General features: G+C 33.6%; 1 protein-coding gene across 4 annotated transcripts in view; it reads right to left on the bottom strand.

The window, feature by feature from the left end:
• The window catches only part of CNTN1 (contactin 1), a gene marked incomplete at both ends in the record, with an annotated part of 164881 nt that overhangs the window by 106461 nt on the left and 36412 nt on the right, over window positions 1–22008 (bottom strand). For all 4 annotated transcript variants that reach the window (XM_082666225.1, XM_082666224.1, XM_082666226.1 and 1 more), the window contains 3 exons: window positions 2458–2578; window positions 17936–18111; window positions 18421–18548. In XM_082666225.1, the coding sequence (XP_082522351.1) occupies window positions 2458–2578; window positions 17936–18111; window positions 18421–18548 (425 nt within the window). The remainder of the gene's footprint in view (window positions 1–2457; window positions 2579–17935; window positions 18112–18420; window positions 18549–22008) is intronic.

The following is a 22008-nucleotide window of genomic DNA, read 5'->3' as shown; positions in this document are numbered from 1 at the left end:
TCTGTGGATTAAGAATTTTTGAGTGGCTTAGCTGAATAATTCTTGATCAGGGTCTGCCATGAAAGTTATAATCAAACTGTTGGCCAAGGCTACAGTCATCTGAAAGCTTGACTGGAAGATCTGCTCTCTAGATGACTCACTCAAATGACTAGGAAGTTGGTATTGGTTATTAATAGGAGGTCTCATTTCCTCTTCATGTGGGCTTCTCTACAAGATTGCTGAAATATCCTCATGACATGGTAGTTGGCTTCCTCCAAAATGAGAATTCCAAAAACCAAGGCAGAAGCAGCAATGTGATTTATGACAATGTTCAGCGCTGTCATTTCTGCTGGCACATACACCAACCCTAAGTGTTAGAGGGATTACACAGGGGCTGGTTTATCAGAAAGCAAGGATCACTGAGGGTCACCTTGAAGTCTGGATCCCCCAATTACCTTGTGACTTTTATTACTGCTGCTGAGTAGTTGGCCATCAGAATGCAGCTATGCAGAAATGTATTTGACTATTTGAATTGCAAATTTCTCTTGATATAAAATGAATACCTTTTATATTATTAGAAATAACATTTGGAGAATGATTACAACTTTCAGACTTTTATCAGTGTTAAGCAATACTTTTTATCTACCTGTATAGCTTTTTCAACACCCTGCTATAGTGCAGGGACTTAAAATGCTATATCATATTTCTACTAAGTGCACTTGCCAGATTGCTTTGCTTTAAGTTATATTTCCTATGACTAAAGGGCTTTAGAAAAAAAAAAACTTTATATTTTCACATAATACCTGCTATACCTTTTTTATATTGGTTTTTCTGTAAAAAATACAGAGTATGATGATTATTAATTACCTAAGTATGAGTGGATAAGGTTATTAATATTCTTTGACTACATCTGTAAAACTTCGTCTTCCCTGTGAGTACTGGGAGTTTGCTGCAATGTCATTATATGAAGACACTGATGCCCAGGCATTGTAACATAACCCCTATTGTAACACTAATGATAATCTTTTAATATGCAAATAATTTCAATTAAATACAAGCATAGAGTATTGCTGGAAGTGACTTAACAGCTAGTGGTCTGACTAGAAAGAACAGTGAATAGTCCCTCTCCCTGATAACTCTCACAGACAGTAGATGTTCCAGATAACAAAATATTCCTAATGGAAATACTGAACCTAAATGAACTTCCTTTAATTTAGCATTTTGTAGCCTTGGAGTTTTATTAATTTTCAATTAATCCAGAATGGGTATTAAGACAAACCATGAATATCATCTCATTTACTAATTGTTTATCTGATTGCACAAAAGCTGACTGAAAAAAGAAGTGCAATAAATAATGGTCAATAAATATTTCTAGTAGGTAAAATGTGAAAAAAACCAAAATTTAACATGTCACTGAGACAGAGGGAAAAAGAGAACAATGAAACTATGAGATAGAATTCTGCAACTCACTAAATATTAATAAAAATGCATATGTGAATTTCACAACTTAGTAGAGAAGGTAACTCATATGTACAGATTGCTATAAAATACGTTAGAGAAAGTAATAATTGTTATGAGAGTTTAGAAGAGAGGGCTCATATTTGGGACCTCATAAAAATGACTCATGAGTTTGTTACTTCTTGAGCCAAGTCTTGAAGGATGGATAAGATTTGGGCAACAATCAATGAAAACAGCATGTAGAAGGAATGCTGTGAACCAAGGAACAGAGGTAGAAATCCTAGGGTATTTCTGTGGACTAGTTGGTCAGGAGGAATGGTGAGAGATTAAAGCTAAACAGGCCGAGGTCACCACACCTCATGGAACTTCTTGGGCACTTAGCTAAAAGGAATGGTCTACATTCTGTAGGCAGGGAGTAAAGAGCCGATGAATGATTTTAAATAAAGTAAGGCATATTCTGAGCTGGCCTCACAGCTATATAGCAGAGGTCAGTAGCAAAGGTGTTGTATTTTCAATAAGCATGTATCCAAGCACATTCTCAATCATTTATAAGAACAAAAGCACTAGTCTGAAAATCAGTAACAAATAGAAACATGAGACATGTACAAAGCATTTTTTATTCTAAGATGATACTGGTAAATGTATAACACTTGAGGTTTTAATAAACAGCACCAGTGTATTTTTTCCATAAAAAGTAAAAAAGGAAACAAAACTCTACTCAACACATGAAAAGTATTAGCAGGAACTGAGAACTTCTGGTAAGTACTAAGTTTAAAAGCACAAACATTTAGTAGGAGGTATGTGGTGTAAGTTGCTAAAAAAATACGTAGTTCGTAAAACAAACAAAATCAGTTCTGTTTACTACTTGGTTGGCATAAATCAGGCATGGGTGAAGAACTGTTCTCAAGGATCGAGATTCTAAATATATAAGAATTCGTACCAGAGTTACCAGAAGATTATACATATTTATGTAAGTCATATAGCTTTGGTTTTGTGATTACAAAATGTTGAAACTCTTACCTCGCACAACAAGGTCAGCTGAGGCTGAAGAATTATCCACAATTGTCTGAGCAGTGCACGTGTACCTCCCAGCGTGTTTTAGCTGGGCATTTCGGATGAGCAGTTCCCCATTGGAATCCAGCTGTCGGCAAAAACAGCAGTCATTCAAATCAGTACTTTTTTTTCACCAATTAAATGGTATTTAGGATATGAGAGGTACATTTTCCCCTAACAAAATGAACACCTGTTCGAGATGTGCTAACTGTCTGTGTGTTCTTAGGTTACTTAAACTCTGGGCTTTGGTATCTCAAGTGAAAAATAGAGTGAATTACCTAAGGTCCTTTTTAGCTTTAATGTCTTTAGTATTCTATTATTTATATAATCAGAGGGCATTTTGAGAGAAAGCACAGGATGAAACTATTTCATTGATGTCTTTTAAAAAGAAATGTGAAGGTTCAAAAATCTTGATGCTCAATATCAATGAAGATACATAAATGCTGTATGGCTAGGGAGAATTATTAATTTGGTTATGTAAAACCAATCTAAACAACTAATTTCAAGACGTGCCACAGTTCATTTTACAAAGATACTAAAAGTGTGCAGAAACTGTCAAAATGGACAATTCTACTAACATGTTCTGTTTTGGCCAAATATAACCTCCCTGTGGGCAAGGATTTTTGTCTTGTTCACTGCTCTATTCCCAGTGCTTAGAATAGTGTTTAACATATGTTTTTTTTAAGGAGGCTTGAGGGAATTTTGCTTGTGAATGATAAGGCACCATCCCAATGCAATTTCTAAAAATAGCTAATATTTATAGAATGCCTCCTCTATACAGATCCTGGGATTCTCTTCTGAAAACACTCCTATGAGATAGGTCCTATTTTGTCCATTTTACTAAAGATAAAAGTGAGACTTAGAGTAGCCAAGTAATTTAACTATGGTTACTTGGTTTGCTTGGTTGGAGGAGCATAACATAGTCCATGCTCATTATCTCCAAAATACTCTCTTAAGAGAAAAATTTGGAAAACTCGATTTTTAAATAGACATTTGGTTTCCCTGAGAAACAAAAATATTGATTTACTATTGCAATTATAGATATCCAGATAGATTAATGGATGAAAAACTAATGATTAGGTTAATATTTCATGTAATAGATGAAGGTATTGTTTCTGTTATATGACAGACCTGCAAATTTTAATTATTTAATGACTATATATGGAATAAATGCTCTGCTTCACCATTGGTTCTGCTGGTGGCCCCTTCACATATTAAATTCCCTGCTGGTCTTGGAAAGTATTTGGGTTGCAATCCTTGCTTGATTAATAAGATTAATTAAAAATAATAGCTAGTTATCATCTGAGCAGATTGATTCAATTGGTTGTAATAGAATACTACTATCTCCATATAAAGAACTGGTCAGTGGCCACACACCTTGTTCCTTGGTTTCAGTAATTAAAATCTCTGAAAAATGAAACTAGGGGTCATACAATTTAATGTTAGTTGGGGTCTTCCTGTCCCTTGAGGTCTAAGATTGGGTAAAAATCAAGTTTCCAAGATTTCTTCAAATTCCTAAGGTAGGGGAATTCTTTCCTTCTGTTCTCTTGACCAAGGAGCTCCAGACCAACCTTTTCTCTATTTTGCCATGAAACCTACTAGCATGAAGTATTCCCTAGTAAAGTAGGTGTACTAAAGAGTTAAAGGTCATGGAATTGGTTGTATCCCACAAAGTAGGGCAATTATCATCCACTGTATATTTCTGTTTTTAAAAGTCCTGCTGGTCATAATTTTACTAAGGATTTCTCAGTGACCTTCACCTGTCTCTGTTCCCTATCATCTTGTTGGCACTCACTCCCACTCCCATATCTTACCTCTCTCTGCTCTTTTCTTCTTTCCCTTGGAAACAAACAACTATTCTTCTTTCCTCGTGTTAAGCTGCTTAATTATTGGATCGTTGCTTGGATTCTGACAATACTTCTTCCTCAAACCCTTACTTTCTGTTTTTAGCTTTTGCCGTTTCTTTACCTCTTACCCCTCAGTCCATTTTAATCTGGTTCCCAACTCTTCAACTCATTTTACTTGACTTCTAATAGCATTTGACCTTTCTTCCCCAAACACCCAACTTTTCTAGTCATCTGTGACAGCACATTTTCCAGAAAGTTTGAGAAAATTCTTAACCTCTCATCTTCTTCAACTTCCTTATAATTCCAAAATAAATTATTGAATTTATCCCTTCCTTTTCTTCAACACTTCCTCTGTCCTTGTCCAAGCTACCAACATCTCTCACTGAACTACTATGTCCTATTTGGTCATGACCCTCACCCCTGTCCCATCTATTCTTTTCTCTACTTAGCACTCAGGGTGACCTTTAAAAAATCCAAATTATGATCAAATCATCCCTTTCTATAAAAACAAACTAAAATCTTTAAAAATGTTCCACTTCTTGGAATAAAAGCCGTAAGTGTTATGATAGTCAACTTGGCTCCATTCTCTAAATTCTGTCCAATATTCCAGCTCAACTAGTGCCACCATTGCACTTACACTCTGCTCTCCAGAAGAACATTCCCTTTTTAAGACCTTAAATGTATCTTGTTATCTCCTATCTCTGGTTCTCCAAGGTGTTTCCTTTCCTGGAATTTGATCTCTTCATACCCCACAATCTTACCACCTTCATCTAAATAACATTTACCCTCCCCCACCAATATCAGTTCAAATCATTTCCTTAAGCAAGTCTTTCTGTTTTCTGTTGTTACATTTTGCCATAGCACATTTTACTTAATGTGATATTATATATATCATTTACAATAAAATATTTTTGCAATTATATGATTAAAGTTGGTTTCCCTGAAGGACTGTAAGTTTTATGAGAGGAGGAAACATGCCTGATTTCTTCAGCATTGTATCCCTGTGTTACATGTGTACAGCTGTATGTGCTGTATCCCTAAGACCAGCACAGTCCCAGGGATATAACAACACCAAATATACATTGTTTGAGTGAATTTTTCAGCATGCTTATTAAGACTTCTGGCATCTGCTCTTAAGATAATACATGTTTACTTCTTTTCAGGTACAAGCAGAGTTAGGATAGCAAGTTCATATAGCCCATCACAATGGCAGAATTTTGTAAGCACATAATGAGACATTTTGATGTCAGGATGAAGTACACACTCTTGTCACTTCTTTTCCCACTTCCTGTTCCCCAGAAACTTACATTTTACCATGTGTTCTCTTTCCTGCAGACCTTTGTACATATCACTTGCATTGCCTGGATTCTCCCATCTCCCACTTCTATCACTTGGCTAACTTCAAGTCGTGGTTTAGATGCCCCTTTCTTCTCTAGAATCCAAAGTCCTGGTTAGGGATTGCCCCTTGCATATTTTCATTTTAACTATCCCTTTCTATTCTAATTATTTAGTTGTTCATTTCTTCTACTAGACTGTAATTCTTTGAGGAAGGGACTAGGTCTTATTTATTATTACATACAAATTATGTATTGTGATATCTGACAGACAGGAGGAATTCAACAAATAAATATTGCATAAATGAATTAAAATACCTATTATCTAAAATGTTTTTTATTAAATTCTTTTAGTAATTTCATATGATTTTTCAGGTAAGATAATGATAATATTATAAGATAAAATAGCTGAATTGAGAACAACTATTTCTATCCATATACCTGAGTTCAGCTATCAATTAATAATATATTTCAAATTATTTGTAAACAATTTCATGAGTAAATATAAACGTTTTAGGAATAATGTGTAAATTTATAGAGAAAAGAATGCAGTTGACATATAAGAAAATGGACACCTCTAAGTTTTTCAACCACCCATATTTGTTGTAAAGAATTAGGCCTTTACAAATTCAAAATTTGTAATACAAATCACAAATTTACAGAGAGATCTGCCCTTTCTGTCAGCTTCTGGAAGGTAACCTGTAGTATTCTTTCTTTGCCTGGGCATCTTGGGTCATACTGAATAGTTCTAACCATGTGATTTAGGGTGGAAGTTAGCCACACCTGTATAGTTTTAAAGTAGGGGCTAACCATGCCAAAAAGACTAACATTGTGGCTTAGGGTAGGGGCTTTGGGTCATGTGTTATCAATCAACCTAGATATTGAGATTAACCATTTGGGTAATCAATCAGTCAATCAATGCCTACATGATTAAGCCCTGGTTAAATTTCTAGATATCAAAGCTCAGGAAAGCATCCCTGGTTGGCAATACTCTGTGCCTACTGCCACAGACCATAGCTGGTAGAGTAATGAATCCTGACTCCATGGGGAGAGAACAATGGAAGCTCTATGTTTGGTACGTCTCCTGGGCTCTGCCCCATGCATTTCTTCCCTTCGTTGCTTTTAATCTGCATGCCATTTGGGTAATAAATTGTAACCATGAGCATAATAGTTTTCAGGGAATTCTGTGAGTTCCCTCTAGCACAAGGAAACTGAGGCTGGTTTTGGCAACTCCTGGAACTTGCAGTTGGTTTCAGAACTGAAGATGGTCTTGAGGATTCTGCCTGACTTTGTAGTTGGCCAATTCTACATATCATACTAAATAGAATTCACCTAAGGGGAGAGGGGTAAAGAAATATTATTTTATTACCTATAGCTATCTTTTTAAAAATATTTAAAGTAAGAAGAGAGTAAAGTTGTGTATATGGGGAAGGTAATAATAAAAGAGTTTTTCTTGAGCCATTGTAGGTGCTACCTGACATATTTCTGAGACAATTTCTAGTGAGAAAAAATAAAATAATATAAAATAATTACCGTAAAATAAAATAATTTAAACACTATATATTAATAAAACAGACTGCTTTAATGTGCTTTAACATCCTTAAAGTTCAATACATCATAGTACTGAACTTTGACATTAAATATTCATTAATGGAAAGATATTAAAAAATATTTTTAAACTATCATGACACAAGATAATAGCTATATTTGAGAAAGAATAATGTTTGCATAAAATTAAAAGCACTTAGCTCTATTGCATGCTTTTATTATGTTAACTCACTACTTGGGTTGCTCCATGTATCCAAATGAAAGATAATCCTGTTGCTAAACTTCCACTATTTCAATGAACCATGGGATTAGATTGGACTTTAAAAAATAAAATACTTCAGAAATTAAAATTAAAAAAAAATTCAACCTTAAAAAAAAATTCAACCTTATAATAAAAAAAATGAAAGCAGGAAAATAATATAAAAATAATTTGTGACACCATAATTACCCTTTGTAAAATATTTGAATGCTGTACACCTAATAATCTTCTTTAATGAAATTGCTATAATTTTCCCCAAAATCTCAGTTTGAAACACAGTGCTGTTTTCATATTCACTTATTTAATCCTGAGAGGAATAATGTTGTTATGCTTTTCATACTTTTCACATGTAATGAAAAACACAAACTATTTTGTCTTAAAATATCATATTAAAGTTATACTTACTGAATCTTCATAATAAACTCCTTAAAAACTTTTAATTAAACTATTCTAAAAGTTTAATGCTAAACTCATTTTAAAAGTTAGGCTTGTTTTAAACATTAGGACTTAGGTAGGTAATGATAGGCCGATTTGCATAAAGCAGTAATAAGCGACTTTAACATTTATTCTCATTCAATCTATATTTGGTGAAGGTGTGGCACTGAAACACCTCAAAAGGAAAATAAAGAAAAAATACGCTATATCATTTCCAATTGAGTTGTGTATGTATAAAAGCTTTGCTGACGTTTTTATAAATGGTACTAGCACTTTCCATACCTCAGGAGAAGTTGAGGTTCTCAGTGGTCGACAGAACGCTTACAAAGCAAGTAAAGATCATGGCTCTCAGCACATTCTAGCCACAAATTAGATACGAATGCTCTCTCTATTTTCACTAAAAACCACAGCTTGGCTGAATTACAAAATGCTTCCCTTCATATGAGGAGAGTTGAATCACATACTGGAAATTGTGATAGCACAGCTCAGGGATGTTCCAAAGTGTATATGTGGTTTACCACTTAGAAACTTCCCAAGTTTAAATCAAAAGACTTCCAAAATATAAATGCCTATTCCTTCCTTTCCACTCCCCCATGAACTAACTTTGAAAAATCAGTCCTGCAGTATAAATGAGTCTGAATTACTAAGTTGTATTAACAAATTCAGTTAATCATGATGAACAAAGAAATATGCCATAAAGTATACACAAGGTCTAGATAAAGCTTAGAGGTCATAATGGTTGTATAAAAACATCTCTTTTGTTCCATTGAAGTTCAGAATGAAGAGACAAATATGGAAGACTGGAGGAAAGCATAGCTTTTAAAGAGAATACTCTAGAAACCTGTAAGCAAAAATTATTAAATATGTATGATACATGCTATATCCATGAAAAATAAACATTTTTCTTTTTTACTTTTGGCTTCCTAGGTTAAAGAAGGAATAACTAGCAAATTCATCAGATGCAACTGCAAACTTTAACACCACCATCACCAACACACGAGCAAAAAAAAAAAAAAAGAAAGAAAAAAAGTAAGCGTTTTATAGGTGCCAGGGGCAATTAAAAATACATTACATGTGCAAATTCACTTATAACAACAACCCTGGGAAAGGGGTACTATTCTTAACTGTATTTTAGAGATGAGGACACAATAATACTGTAACTACAACCACCACTACTGCTACCACTGTTGCCGTTAATAGAATACTACTACTGCTGCTGTTAATATCAATATTAAGATTGCTACTACAACTTCTGCTATTGTTACTGCCATTGCTATAGCTACTATGAACTCCTACTAATACCTGATCTAGCTTATTAAATGTCCTTAAGATGCCTTGCAATGTGCTAGCTACTTTACATATATGTTTCCTATTTAATTTTTATAAGACTCAGGGAGATATGTTTAATCTTTCCATTTTACAGATAAGGAATTTTAGATTTTAAGTTAAGCTACTGGTAGAAGGCTCAATAGTTAACCTGTTTTCCCCAAGTTAAGCTGTTGACAAAGTAGTGCTTCATGGATCAAACAACTGAACTTAGATTCACAGTTTGGTAGGTAAAAGTGGATATTTTCTCATAACAGGAAAAATACAATATGTTATATTTTCTTTCTTTCTTTCTTTAATTTTTAACCTATTTAAATGCTCAAACATAAGAAAATAGAAAGAATAGTACAATGGCCACCCATATACTAACCAGTTAGATTCAACAGTTGTAAACTTCTTGCCATATTCACTTTATCTAATTATCTAGCTATCTATTGTTGAATCCTTAAAAAACAAATTACTGATACCATCGTAATTCATTCATCAAAATATTAAATTGAATCTCCAAAACAATAAAACCATTCTCTTAAATAATCACAGACACACAATCACACACAACATAATTAACATTAGTTTCCTAATATGATCTAATATTCAAGTTAGTGTTATTCTAAATAATGCATCAGCATTAAGTTTGCCTGAATGTAAAAAAAAATTAAAAAGACATAACTTACAAAATCTTATGAAAATGAGTATTATCATTACAAATATACATACTTAAATATATTAGGGAAATAGTTTAGGATAATTACTGAGAGGTCACCCCGTACTTACTCGATCAATGGAGATGTTGAATATCCCTGAATTTGGCTATTTTGATGGCTGAAGAGTTCAATTTTGATCAATCGGACCATTTTAAATTAAAACTCATATGGAAGGAAATTTTCTTTTCGATGTCTACTAAGCATTTTAAATGATGGACAAAACCATCAAAGCCTTGGGTTTAGAACCCATATTTTTGAGTTGAAAGAAAACTTGAACACTGTTTAATTTATATGGTTTTTAAATTGGTTTCCATTAGCCTTAGGGTTCTGAAGACCTTCATGGATCACTTGGTAGAAAGAAGGGATCAGAATGGGATGTGTTTTGGGACAGGAAGATGTGAGATGCCCTATAGTTAAGGCTTTGGTCTCCTACACATGCTCACAAACATGGGTACAATTTTTTCAGTTAGACCAACTTTACCTTCATCTTTGATATTTATTGGGGTTCTAATTTAAATTTTCTTTGCAAAAAGAATTCTGCTGCTAAAAACCTTCTGTTGCTGTTTCTCAAAACTTCTGGTGTGGCCCCACTTCCTCATATGACAGATGAGAAGCCTGAGGCACAGATTGACTGCTTTGCCCAAGATCATATAACTTGTCAAGGGCAAAACAACAACAAAATTCCAGATCTTTAGATAATGTTCTGTTTTAAAAACTAGTTTTTTAAAAAATTAGTTAGTTTTTTGGGAATATGAGAGCTAATGACAAAATAGTATATTTCTAGTGTGATATAGTAAATAAAACATCAAAATTGACAATGTAAAATTATAAAATAAAATTCCTAAGACACCAAAAGTTTATATGTTTATTTCCCCTTCTTTTTATTTTATATACACACTGTATTTTGCAAGCATAAAGAGCCAGAATAATTATTCCAGTGATGATTAAGTATGCAAGGAGTTCTATGTAAAACAAATGGGACTTTAATTTTGAATGAATTTTTAGAAATTTCTCCAAACCAGTACATTTCTGAAGAAAAAAGACTTGCTGCTATATGTGCTTAATTCCAAATACTTAACCTTATCTTTGACAAATGCTTCCTAAAGTCTAGACTCTGGGAGTCTCTGCTAGAGAATAACTTTAGCTGGCATGATCTCTGCCCTGGAAGTGTGATGATCTAGAAAATAGCAAAATAAAATAGAATAGTTAGGTGTAAGTCACGTTTTATTAGGGTAATGAAAGGGAGGTAGAGAAAGTTCAGACAGAATGAGGGATGATAGAATTCTCTCTTTTCCAGTTAATTACCCTTAGTAGAGAAACAATTTGGGCACAGGTAGCCTGCCTTTGTGGGTTTTGTGTGGACCACAGAACTATGTCAGGGGACATTTCACATATTTCTTTCTTCCTCCCAAAATTTAAAGAGTCTTGAATTCGTGAAACACATGCAGTCTATCCTCTACTTCTGATACTATTTTGAAAAATGCTTTATCTATCCTCTTATAATTTCTTTTTTTGTCTTCAGCACTCTCATTTGCTCAAAATAATATAACTTCTCTTTGTTTCCAACATACTATGCTTAAAACTTTTCAGTCCCTTTTTTCTTAAGTCTTTTTTAAAAAAATCTCCCTTGAGAACATCATTTCTCAATCTTGACCCTAAGGATAATTTGGACCAGTTAATTCTCTGTTGTGGAGGACTGTCCTCAGCATTATGGGATATTTAGCAGCACCCGTGCTAGACAGGTGCCCGTAATACACCACTTGCCTGCAGTTGTGATAAACAAAAATGTCTCCAAATATGACCAAATTTCCCTAGGGAGAAAAATTGTTCCTGGTTTAGAACAAGCATTTTAGGGCTTACATCATCTCACTGTGCCCTCTTGGTTTTCTGCTGTTTCTTCAGCTCTAATTTGATTCTTGTCTTAATCTGGATTATGGCCTAACACTCCTTTTCTGCTGTAACCTGTTGCCCCATAACTCTGGACAATCTTTACCTTCTTGTTCAATAATGACAGAGAGCCAATGAAATTGAAAAAACAAACAAAAAATGACTTCTGTTTATTACTGCTTCTCTTTCTCTCTTTTTGCATGCACAGAAGCAAAACATCTGTTCAAATTCTGTTCTTCTAGTATGAGATACATGTTTCAGATTTAAACACATTTTTGTGACATGTTCAGTAGAATTAATATTTTCTTTCAGCCTTAGGGTAAGAAATCTGTCTACTTTGGTTTTGAATGCTGTCTATAAGTCAGAACAAATGCATGTCCACACACCTGCAAACACACACACATAACCTATCTCTCTAAAGGAGATCACTAAGAACTGCCTAGAGTTTTATAGTTAGGCAATCTGAAACTCTGTAGACTTGACTTACAATGTGATGCAAAGGTTGCTAATCATGTAGGGAGAATAAAGTAATTTGGATAACTTTGAACATAAAAAGTTCATTAAACAAGATTATAGAATAAGTTAGGAGTTGAACTGCTGTTCAACTGCTGTCTTATAGTGTTTCAAATAATGGGAGGGAGGTTATTTAAATAGATATAGACATGAGTACCAGTCAATGGATTAGAAACAAGTGGTGAAGACCACAGGGTCTACAATCAAACCACCTTGGTTTCAAATCCTCTCTCTGCCGCCAGTAAGTTGTATGACTTTAGACAAGTTACTGAACGTTTCAAATCTTGTTTCCCCACCTCAGAAATTGAGAAAAAAATCACAGTAATATGTGCTCCATAGAGGACTGCTATGAAGATCACCTGAGAAATACATGAAAAGCATTTAATCCAATGCTGGCTAAACAGCAAGCACTCAGTAAAATGTTGACTATTATTACCTCTCCATTGCCCTCAGCAAGGAAATACCTAGAATCTTTTGTCTCAAACTAGGTATCCAGTAGAGCAAGCAGTGCAAAATATCAATCATGAAAAATGAGATCTATAACCAGAAAAAAACTATCTGGCAAAAGCTTCTGGAATTTTCGATGTAGAATGATTGCTCTATTATAAAAAGTATTAGTAATAACCTGCCAGATCTTGTGCCAAGAACTTTATAGGCATTCTCTCATTGAATTCTCACAAAAATATTATGAAGTAACCAGTATTGCAAACTCAATGAAGTAACCTGAATGAAATAAGTGAATTACTAATAAAAGTTTACAGAGGGGGAAATCTGAAACTTAGAGAGGCTTAATCACTGACTCTAGATTAAGCTTAATGGAGCCTAGAGCTCTGGTTGTGGCAAAGCCTCTGAACAATTCATATGATATTTATGAATTCAAAGCAGGTATGTAAAATCTTCTAACTGAACTATAATTTTAACATTTATTTGTAAACAGAAAAAAAGGTATTATAGCAGCAATACCAGAATTAGAAAGTTTAAGAAACTCAACGTGGTTAACTAAAATAATGGCTCTGACAGGGAGAACTGTCAAATAGTTGAAGGAAAATGACTCAAAGTGGGTGTCAAAAGTTAGATAGCTCCTGAAAAAAAATTTCTGCAGATCAGGTACCACCATGAGAAAGGAATAAAATGATATATTACAAATACATATTTTTTGGTAGATAGTCTTACATCCTTTATAGAACAAAAGGGATTATAAATTAAATTGGTAAGTAAAATGACTCCGCTTTTGTATTTACTCTAAACGAGTAAGTAGCTATTGAACTGGAAAATCAAAATAGAAATCATTTTATATTTGGGCTTGAAAAATATAGGTATTTGCCATATAAATTTGACAGAATAAAAGAATGCCAGATAAACTACTTATAAGCTTATTGTATCAAAGCTCCAAAGTTATGAAATTTGTAATTCATATATATGTATATATACATATATATACTTAACATCAACGCATAAATTCAAGTTCAAATGAAACATTTACTGACCCTAGTTACATAACACTGTAACACTCAGTGAATATTTATTGAATAGTGAAAGAATAAATAACATGACAGGTAAATTAGATATTTAACTTCTTAATATTTTTTCTATAATCGGTATTGTTGACTTACAACTTTAAAATTAATAGCTACATTTTAAAACTAATTAATTCAAAAGAGTTTTACATAAAGTAGGATCATAAATGTAATAGAAATGTTATTTATATATTTAAATTTTATAGGTCACTATAAATTCTTAAAAGAAATGCACATCTTCAAAAATATATAGTTACTTTTTTCCTGATAATTATATTAATATAATTGGAAAAAGTATAAAGAAAAAAATTTAAATCACACATCTTAGATATAATTAATTTGATATAGATATATTAGATATATTATAATTTTATATATATGATAGATGTAATTTGTTTAATTTCATAAAGCTTCAAGTTCCAAGTAGGTCAGGCTGTGAAATTTGAAACCTTATGCACGGTTGCCACATGGTGGTCAAGATCAAGAATAGCAAGCTAAACTCACAGTATGCTTGATTATTGAATATAACGTATTATTGAAGCCAAACTTGAAAATAAAAACTTAGGTTCTTAAAATTAAAAGTGTAAATTTTTATGTCTATATTCTTCATGAATTAGAGTTTCTGATATTAATTTTTAGCAATTAAAATTATTAAAACATGATGGTGACAATGACATCAGTTTTGTTAACTGTGATAGCTACCAACTCATTTATATTTAAATTTTAAACTCATAGGGTAGCTCTGATTTATTTTGGATCAGAGTCTGTGCTTGTCTTTTGTTCCTACAAAAAGTGTAAAGGTTTTTTTGTTATTATGTGTAACACAGGTAAAATTATTTAAGTCAATACATTTTTAAGGAATTTCACATGTTCTGATTCCTTCCACTGCCAATCTCCTTGGTTTCTTCAATGTTTGATCCATAATTTTCAAGATAACCCTTTCAAAAAGAATTTTGTCTCAATCCACAGTTGTCATGTTGTCGGTCCACAATTCTTTTAGTTGGGCTTCTTTGATCTCCAGTGGAACATGGACACACTTCAAAATTCCCCACCTGTAATCTTTGGGATCCAATTTCCTCAAGCAATTTACTTTAGGACCATGTTTAGGGTCAAAAGAGATGGATCTGCCTGGCACTGAATTTTAGACACCCTCTAAACATGCATTAAGTTCAAACCATATTCACTCTTAAGCTATCGCACCTTAGAACAGTACAGATCGTTGGGATATGCCAATACCCAAGATAAAAAGGTTGACTGTTAGGTTTTTCATAGTTTATTAGCAGCTATCTTGAAGTTCTTTCCCACAGATCTAACACGTAGTTCTCTCAGTAAAGGAAACCACACGGTTACTCTATGAGGCATTTCCAACAATGTAGGTCTGCAGAAAAAGTCCCATTGGGATAGACCTCAACAGTGCCTGTGTTCGTCTTATTCACTGTTTTATATACCCTAGTGCCTATCACTATTCCTGCTGTGGTATGGGTTCAGTACTATATTTTTAAACGAACAAGTGATATTCAATAATTGAAATGTTGCCAGAATTAAATAAAATATAAAAACATGATTTAAAAAACCAAAAAATTATATACTGACATATTTGCTAGTGCAATTTGAATAACAGACAAACGCAGGCAGCAGTGTTCCTTCCTTCGAATTTGCTTTCCCCAATACCTGCCATCCCTGTTATGTTTTCATTCGCTGAGCTTTAGGTTGCAAGAACCCCTCCTTCTGAGTGTTCTATTAGTGACCCCAGAAGCAATTACTAGCCATTAGTACTGGCTTCCAAAAGGTGGATCAGACCCATACAGTGTTTTACTCAAATTTGTGTGGTACATTTAGCAGTGAAGTGTGACTTTGAAGTTTGCTTTAAAAGAGAAGGAGGATGCAAGGGAAAGCTTCATAGATCCTTCTTAGGTTCAAAAGGCAGAATTAAGTTTAATAATTCAAAATACATTTCTTATCTGGGTTTTTTAATTATTTACAGAGTTAAATCGACTTGTCCATCTACAAAGTGCTAAAAATGTGTCTTTGATACTTTTACTCACTGAAGTTGCATACTTAACCAGTGAGTATGTTTTATGCCACTGATTGTTATTATGCTTCTTACATGGTGGAATGAAGCGGAAACTGAGCCCCTGAAGCCAGAGTATGGGCTCAGAGTCAGGGTCTGCTCTGGCTTCCCTGAGGGGCAACAACATGAACCCCTGTGGCTAACATCCACAAAAGGAAGGAGTACAGTTGGTGATGACCAAAGTCTCTTACATTGTTATGACCTAATGTAATAATTATTTCTTAATTAGTCTTTCAGTGGTTTACTTTTCTCTTTTTTCAAGCCATGGGTCTCTTTTATCTTATTTCTCTCTTTTTTTGTCTTTTTCTCTCTCCTCCTCCTCCCCCCCACATCTCTCTCTTTCTTTCTCTTCTTTCCATCCCTCCCTCCCTTCCTTCCTTCCTTCATTTCTTTTTTTGAAATGTTTATTTACGTCAATCAACATAAAGTAACTTATTTTAAAGAACATAAAGAGGCTCCACATATGAAGTTTCAGCTTAACTTAGGGTAAGTTATACCTTCAAATCTATTTTCAGAGACTCTACTGCAGCTATAAGTAACTACTTGTATAAACTATGCTTGTTGCATTTTAGAAAATATTCAATATATAATATCAAGCAAATTCAAAAGTCTACTTTTTTAAAATAAAATCTCTGTTTAGCTCACTTCTTTTCTTCAAATGAGTAAAAACTGAGTGGTATTTGCTTTTCTTGCAAAACAAAACACAATTTGAAGAAATTATTAAAGACAATGGTGCCAAATTTATTAATGTTGGGCATTCTTATAATTAAGCACATCAAAATAGATATATAAAGAAAAAATATCACATGGTATAATGTTAAAATCATTCTCTACAAATTCCCAGTTGTTTATTTTTAAAGTATAAATTTGTTTCAGAAACTGAAAGACAGTAGATTCACTGTAGATGTACAGTTTTAGCTAGATTTGTTAGATTAAAAAGAAAAAAACTGGAATTACAGTTAACATATAGAAGGCACAAACATTGATACTGTATTGATAATTGTTCTATGAATCTATCTAATAAAAATTTAAGAATAAATGTTCCCATCTAGTTAAAAACAATCTTAACCTGACTGAAAACTTGTTTTGGCTTTTTAAAGTGGAAAGTTCTAGAAGAATTTTTTTGAAAGAGACAATTTGAAAACATAATATTCTAATAGATACATATCAAACTTCAGAGTTCATAGGACTTGAAAATCTTAAATACTCTACTGAGTTAATTCAAACTTTTATTAAAAATTGACTTCTAAAATTAGAATTAAAGTTTTCTTGACTAAGCATATGTTCTAAATAGGTCGTTAGGTTCCTAAATGATTGCCTTTCTAAAGAACAGACTGGAAGAAGAAGTGATCAATTTGCCCTTTAAATACACTGTGATTTAGGTAGCCCTATCAGTGCAACAAGTGTGTTCCTATGCAAGTTGTTATACTTGCGTTACTTCCCAGTCTTTTTCCTCTATTTTCATTTCTATACAACGATACCACTATGCTTAATTATAGGACTTGTATCATGTAAGCTTTCTTATTCTTAAAATACAGCCATTTAACCCTTTTAAAAATTGCATGGACTAGTTCTCCAAACCCTCCCACATATATAGCTTGTCTATTTCTTACCCTCAAAGAATAAAATAAATGCCATAAAGTCATCACTATAACAAAGGATAATTTCTGTGCTCTTACTTAGTTTAAAATGAATGTGAAGGCACTTAGAACCTATAGTACAGATATAATGAGGCAGAGTACACATTAATATAAAAATTGTATTATAATAAAGAGGAAGTGGACCTAAAGCACAATGAATATTTATTGATTAATATCGCTACCAAAATCCTCAGGGCTAGCCATTTTTAGAAAGGTTCAGGAATATTACAATTAATATAAGGAGACCCATAAAAAAATTTTACCTGTTTTCCAGTCTCATGTACATGATTATGGTAATAGCAGGTGCAATGCAGACACATGGGGGGTGTTGGGATGTTAATAAGATGAAAAATAAAACACATACCATAAAATTCCGCTGGTAATGAATGTTCTCTTTGTTAAAGTCGATCACATAGCCATTGAAGGACCAAACAAATGTGAGATCCAGTGCAGGATCAAAGGAAGCAGCACACTGCATGGTTGCATTTTCTCCAACAGTGATATCGGCATTAATTGGAGCCAATATAATTCGTGTGGGATCTATACATTTTTAAATAAAGGAGTAAACCACAATTCAAAAAAATATGAGACACCATATTATCTAGTACATTAAAAAATAAAAATCAATATAGTTGAAATCTCTGTGCAAAACAATAAGATGTTTACAAATTTAAATTCCAAGAATAGTTTCATCAAACAAGAGATTTGCACAGAAGGCTTTTGAAATGGAAACATCAAAACGTGGATTGTCTTATAAGCTTAGTGCTGAATCATGTCTTATAGTACATTAGAAATTAAGCACTGTCAAACTTAAAAAAAAAAAGTAAAGTTAATCAAATGGTTTCCTACCTGTGATAACAAGAGTCCCAGTGCTATTAGCCTTCCCTTTATTATTTTCTACAAAGCATGTATAGACACCTCCATCATTCCTTGTAATGTTATTGATTTCCAAGCTGCCATCTTCCCAAATGACTATTCTATTGAAATGAAAGAAATACATATTTCACAAAATTAATTTAATGAAATACGTTACTATTCTATGTCTTAGATTAAAAACACTAACATCTTAGTATCATTAAAGTTTTACATAAATTGCTTGACAGAGACTTTTTTCAAGATGAAACATTCTAGCCTTTGTTTAGAATATTCTTTCTCAGCATCAAGTTTTTTTGGAAAACCACCTTCATCTTTTTCTTGGACTTATCACAGTAATCTCGAACTGTCCTCCTGCTGCCAACCTTGCCTCTACACGGTTTCTTTTCCCACATGTCAGCCAGACATGAAGACATACACCACATAAGTAATACAATGTCACTCTTTGGCTCAGTGATGTCACTCTACAGCTCAGAAGCCTCCAGTGAGTTTTCCATCTCATGCATAGTAAAAGCCACAGCCCTTGGTTTGCCCTTTTAGGCCCTGGTCGTTTTCACAATCTGTTTCTCACAACCTTCAGGGTTTTGCACAGTGGCACCTTCAGTAAAGCTTTGTCTGATAAATTCTAGTTAGTATGGCATGCACACACCCACCCATGGCACTGCTGCTGTCCTGGCATTCCCCATGATATTCCTCTTCCCAGATTTTTCTTCCTAACACATATTTCATCAGACATACTTCAGCTTTACTTGTTAATCTATCCTTGCATTAGATGGTAGCATCCTGATGTCAGGAATTTGTATCTGCTTTGTTTGTGGCCCCATCTCAAGGTAACATATTCATTAACGTATACAATCATTAGGAAAAAACAAAAAACTATGTTCCAGGAATTCCTTAAGGAGTGAGACATGAAACAATGAGTAGGCACTCGATCAACCTGTTTTTGAATGTATGAACTACATAGAGTTTAACTGAAGCAGTGGCTCTCTACATACCACCATAAAATGACTTTTAAACCACTGTGAGACAGACTTAGATCAGTCATAGGCCTGAAAGAAGTGAGCCCAGATCTTCCAGGAACGTGACCCCAGGACTTCAGCCTTGGTAGTTAGAATGGACTGTCATTTCCACAGCCACAGAGGAATACAAACATATTTTAATTTTAGGAAATTTCAAAGAATGATACTGTAAAATCTACCTTAGTAAAAGCTTCTGTAACAGATTACTTTTAGGAAATTCTTCTATGAACAGAAACTAAATCTTTCATACTAATAGAACTTAAATGTATTCCCTCTGCCTGTCTGCCTCTTCCTTGGAGTCAGGAGACCGAAAACTCATTATTTGTAACCTTATTATACCTAACTCTTACATATAATTTATATTACATTAATATTACATATATTATGATATATTACATATAATTTATATATTTATTATATAACTTTACTATATAATGCCTTGCACTTACATTCAATATTGGATTGCCTGTCATTGGATTTTATTTTATTTTTAAATTTTTGATATTCTTTTCCATTATGGTTTACTACAGAATATTGACTATCCCGTGCTTTACAGTAGGACCTTATTGTGTATCCATCCTATATATAATATTTTGCATCTGCTGATCCCAAACTCCCCATCCATCCCCCCACATCTCCTTCCCCCTTGGCAACCACAAGTCTGTTCTCTATGTCTGTGAATGTGTTTCTGTTCTGTAAATAAGTTCATTTGTGTCATATTTTCGATTTCACATACAAGTGACATTATATAGTATCTTTCTCTTTTCCACTTATTTCATTTAGTATGATAATCTCTAGGCCCATCCATATTACTGCAAATGGCATTATTTCATTCTTCTGTATGGCTGAGTAATATTCCATTGTATATATATATACTACATCTTTATCCATTTATCTGTCAGTGGACATTTAGGTTGCTTCCATGTCTTGGCTATTGTAAATAATGCTGTATGAACATTGGGGTGCATGTATCTTTTCAAATTATAGTTTTGTCTGGATATATGCTCAGGATTGGGATTGCTGCATCATACGGAAACTCTATTTTTAGTTTTTTGAGGAACCTCCACACCCTCAAAAGGGTGGAGTTTTGCCACGCTTTTGGGTGTGGCAAAGGGTGTAGGAAGGTTGCCTTTTCTCCACACCCTCTCCAGCATTTACTATTTGTAGAGTTTTTAATGATGGCCATTCTGATCAGTGTAAGTGGTACCTCATTGTAGTTTTGATTTGCATTTCTCTAATAATTAGCAATGCTGAACATCTTTTCATTTGCCTATTGGCCATCTGTATGTCTTCTTTGGAGAAATGTCTATTTAGATCTGATTTTTACTTTCCTTAAATAGATAATTTCCAAAACCTTAATTTATCTCTGAAGCTTTGTACAAACACATGCCAACAATTCTCCATATATTCCATTTTAAGAGCAGAGCTTCATAAAGGACAATTACTACATATATACTTTATTAATAAAAATCTCCATATAAGAAAACACCAAAAATTTCACCAGTAATATATTCCATAATTTCCTTGCTCGTCTTTAACTCTCCAGTTCCAACTTAAGCTCATTTCAGAATACTTTTTACTTATTGAAGAAATAATGTAATAGCATAATATAAACATAAAAGTAATTATTTGATATTGTGGAAGCTATGCCAATGTCCCTCTATGTTCTCACTGTGAGGAGTGTAACTGATCCACAGCTCTAGCTGCTGCACTCAGAAATCCATCACTGTGTTTGAGCCAAAACAACACTTTCCACAGGTTGCTCTCAGCCAATGACTGAGTCCAGGAGGAATTTTAAGGCTGCATATTCCAGGTAGACATCAGGCTCCTCTGATGGGCATTTTTAGCTGGAACGCTTTCCAGTGGTCTTACCACACTCTATTAAATCTGCACTGCAGTCCATTTCTACCCAACCTTTCTTCCTTCCTTCCCTTTCCCTTTCATTTGGAAGCAGACCTGAATCTCAGATGGCTGTCCCAGGCTTCACCAAGAGTCTTCTCTGTTTTCCTTCCTAGGCATTGCCATTAATAAATCTCTTGCATGGCTAATCCCGCATTGTCATCTTCTTCTCATAGAACTCATATTAACACAGTACTAACATTAATGTGTCTCATTTTTTCTCACTAAGCTCTAGTGTAAGTCCTTAGCCAATTTTCCACCCCCACCCCATTTACTTATTTTGTACGTAAAGCAATGAAAATTATCATCAAGTTGCAATGGAAACAACAATAGCAACAATTAATCTTTCTAAAACCCACATTATATTCTTAGTTTTCTCACATATATTAGCTCTCAATTGATCATTGTCATCTTTAAAGGGTATACTTCCTTGTGTTGTTCAGCTCACCTACACTTTCAGGTACTTTGTCCATGACATTATAATTAATTTCAGTAAGAGTATTTAGGGAACTTGATGGTTTTGAATAATGATCCATATTCTAAAGTCAATGTAGTTGAATTATCAGAATCTTATCCTTATTTTCAGATTAGATCATATAGATAAACAGTCAAACAAGCCAGGAACCATCTGGTCTTTAATAAAGTA

Source organism: Grampus griseus (genome assembly GCF_964374135.1).
Source record: "Grampus griseus genome assembly, chromosome: 11".
NCBI lineage: Eukaryota > Metazoa > Chordata > Mammalia > Artiodactyla > Delphinidae > Grampus > Grampus griseus.
This window is presented reverse-complemented; position numbering and strand designations above follow the sequence as displayed.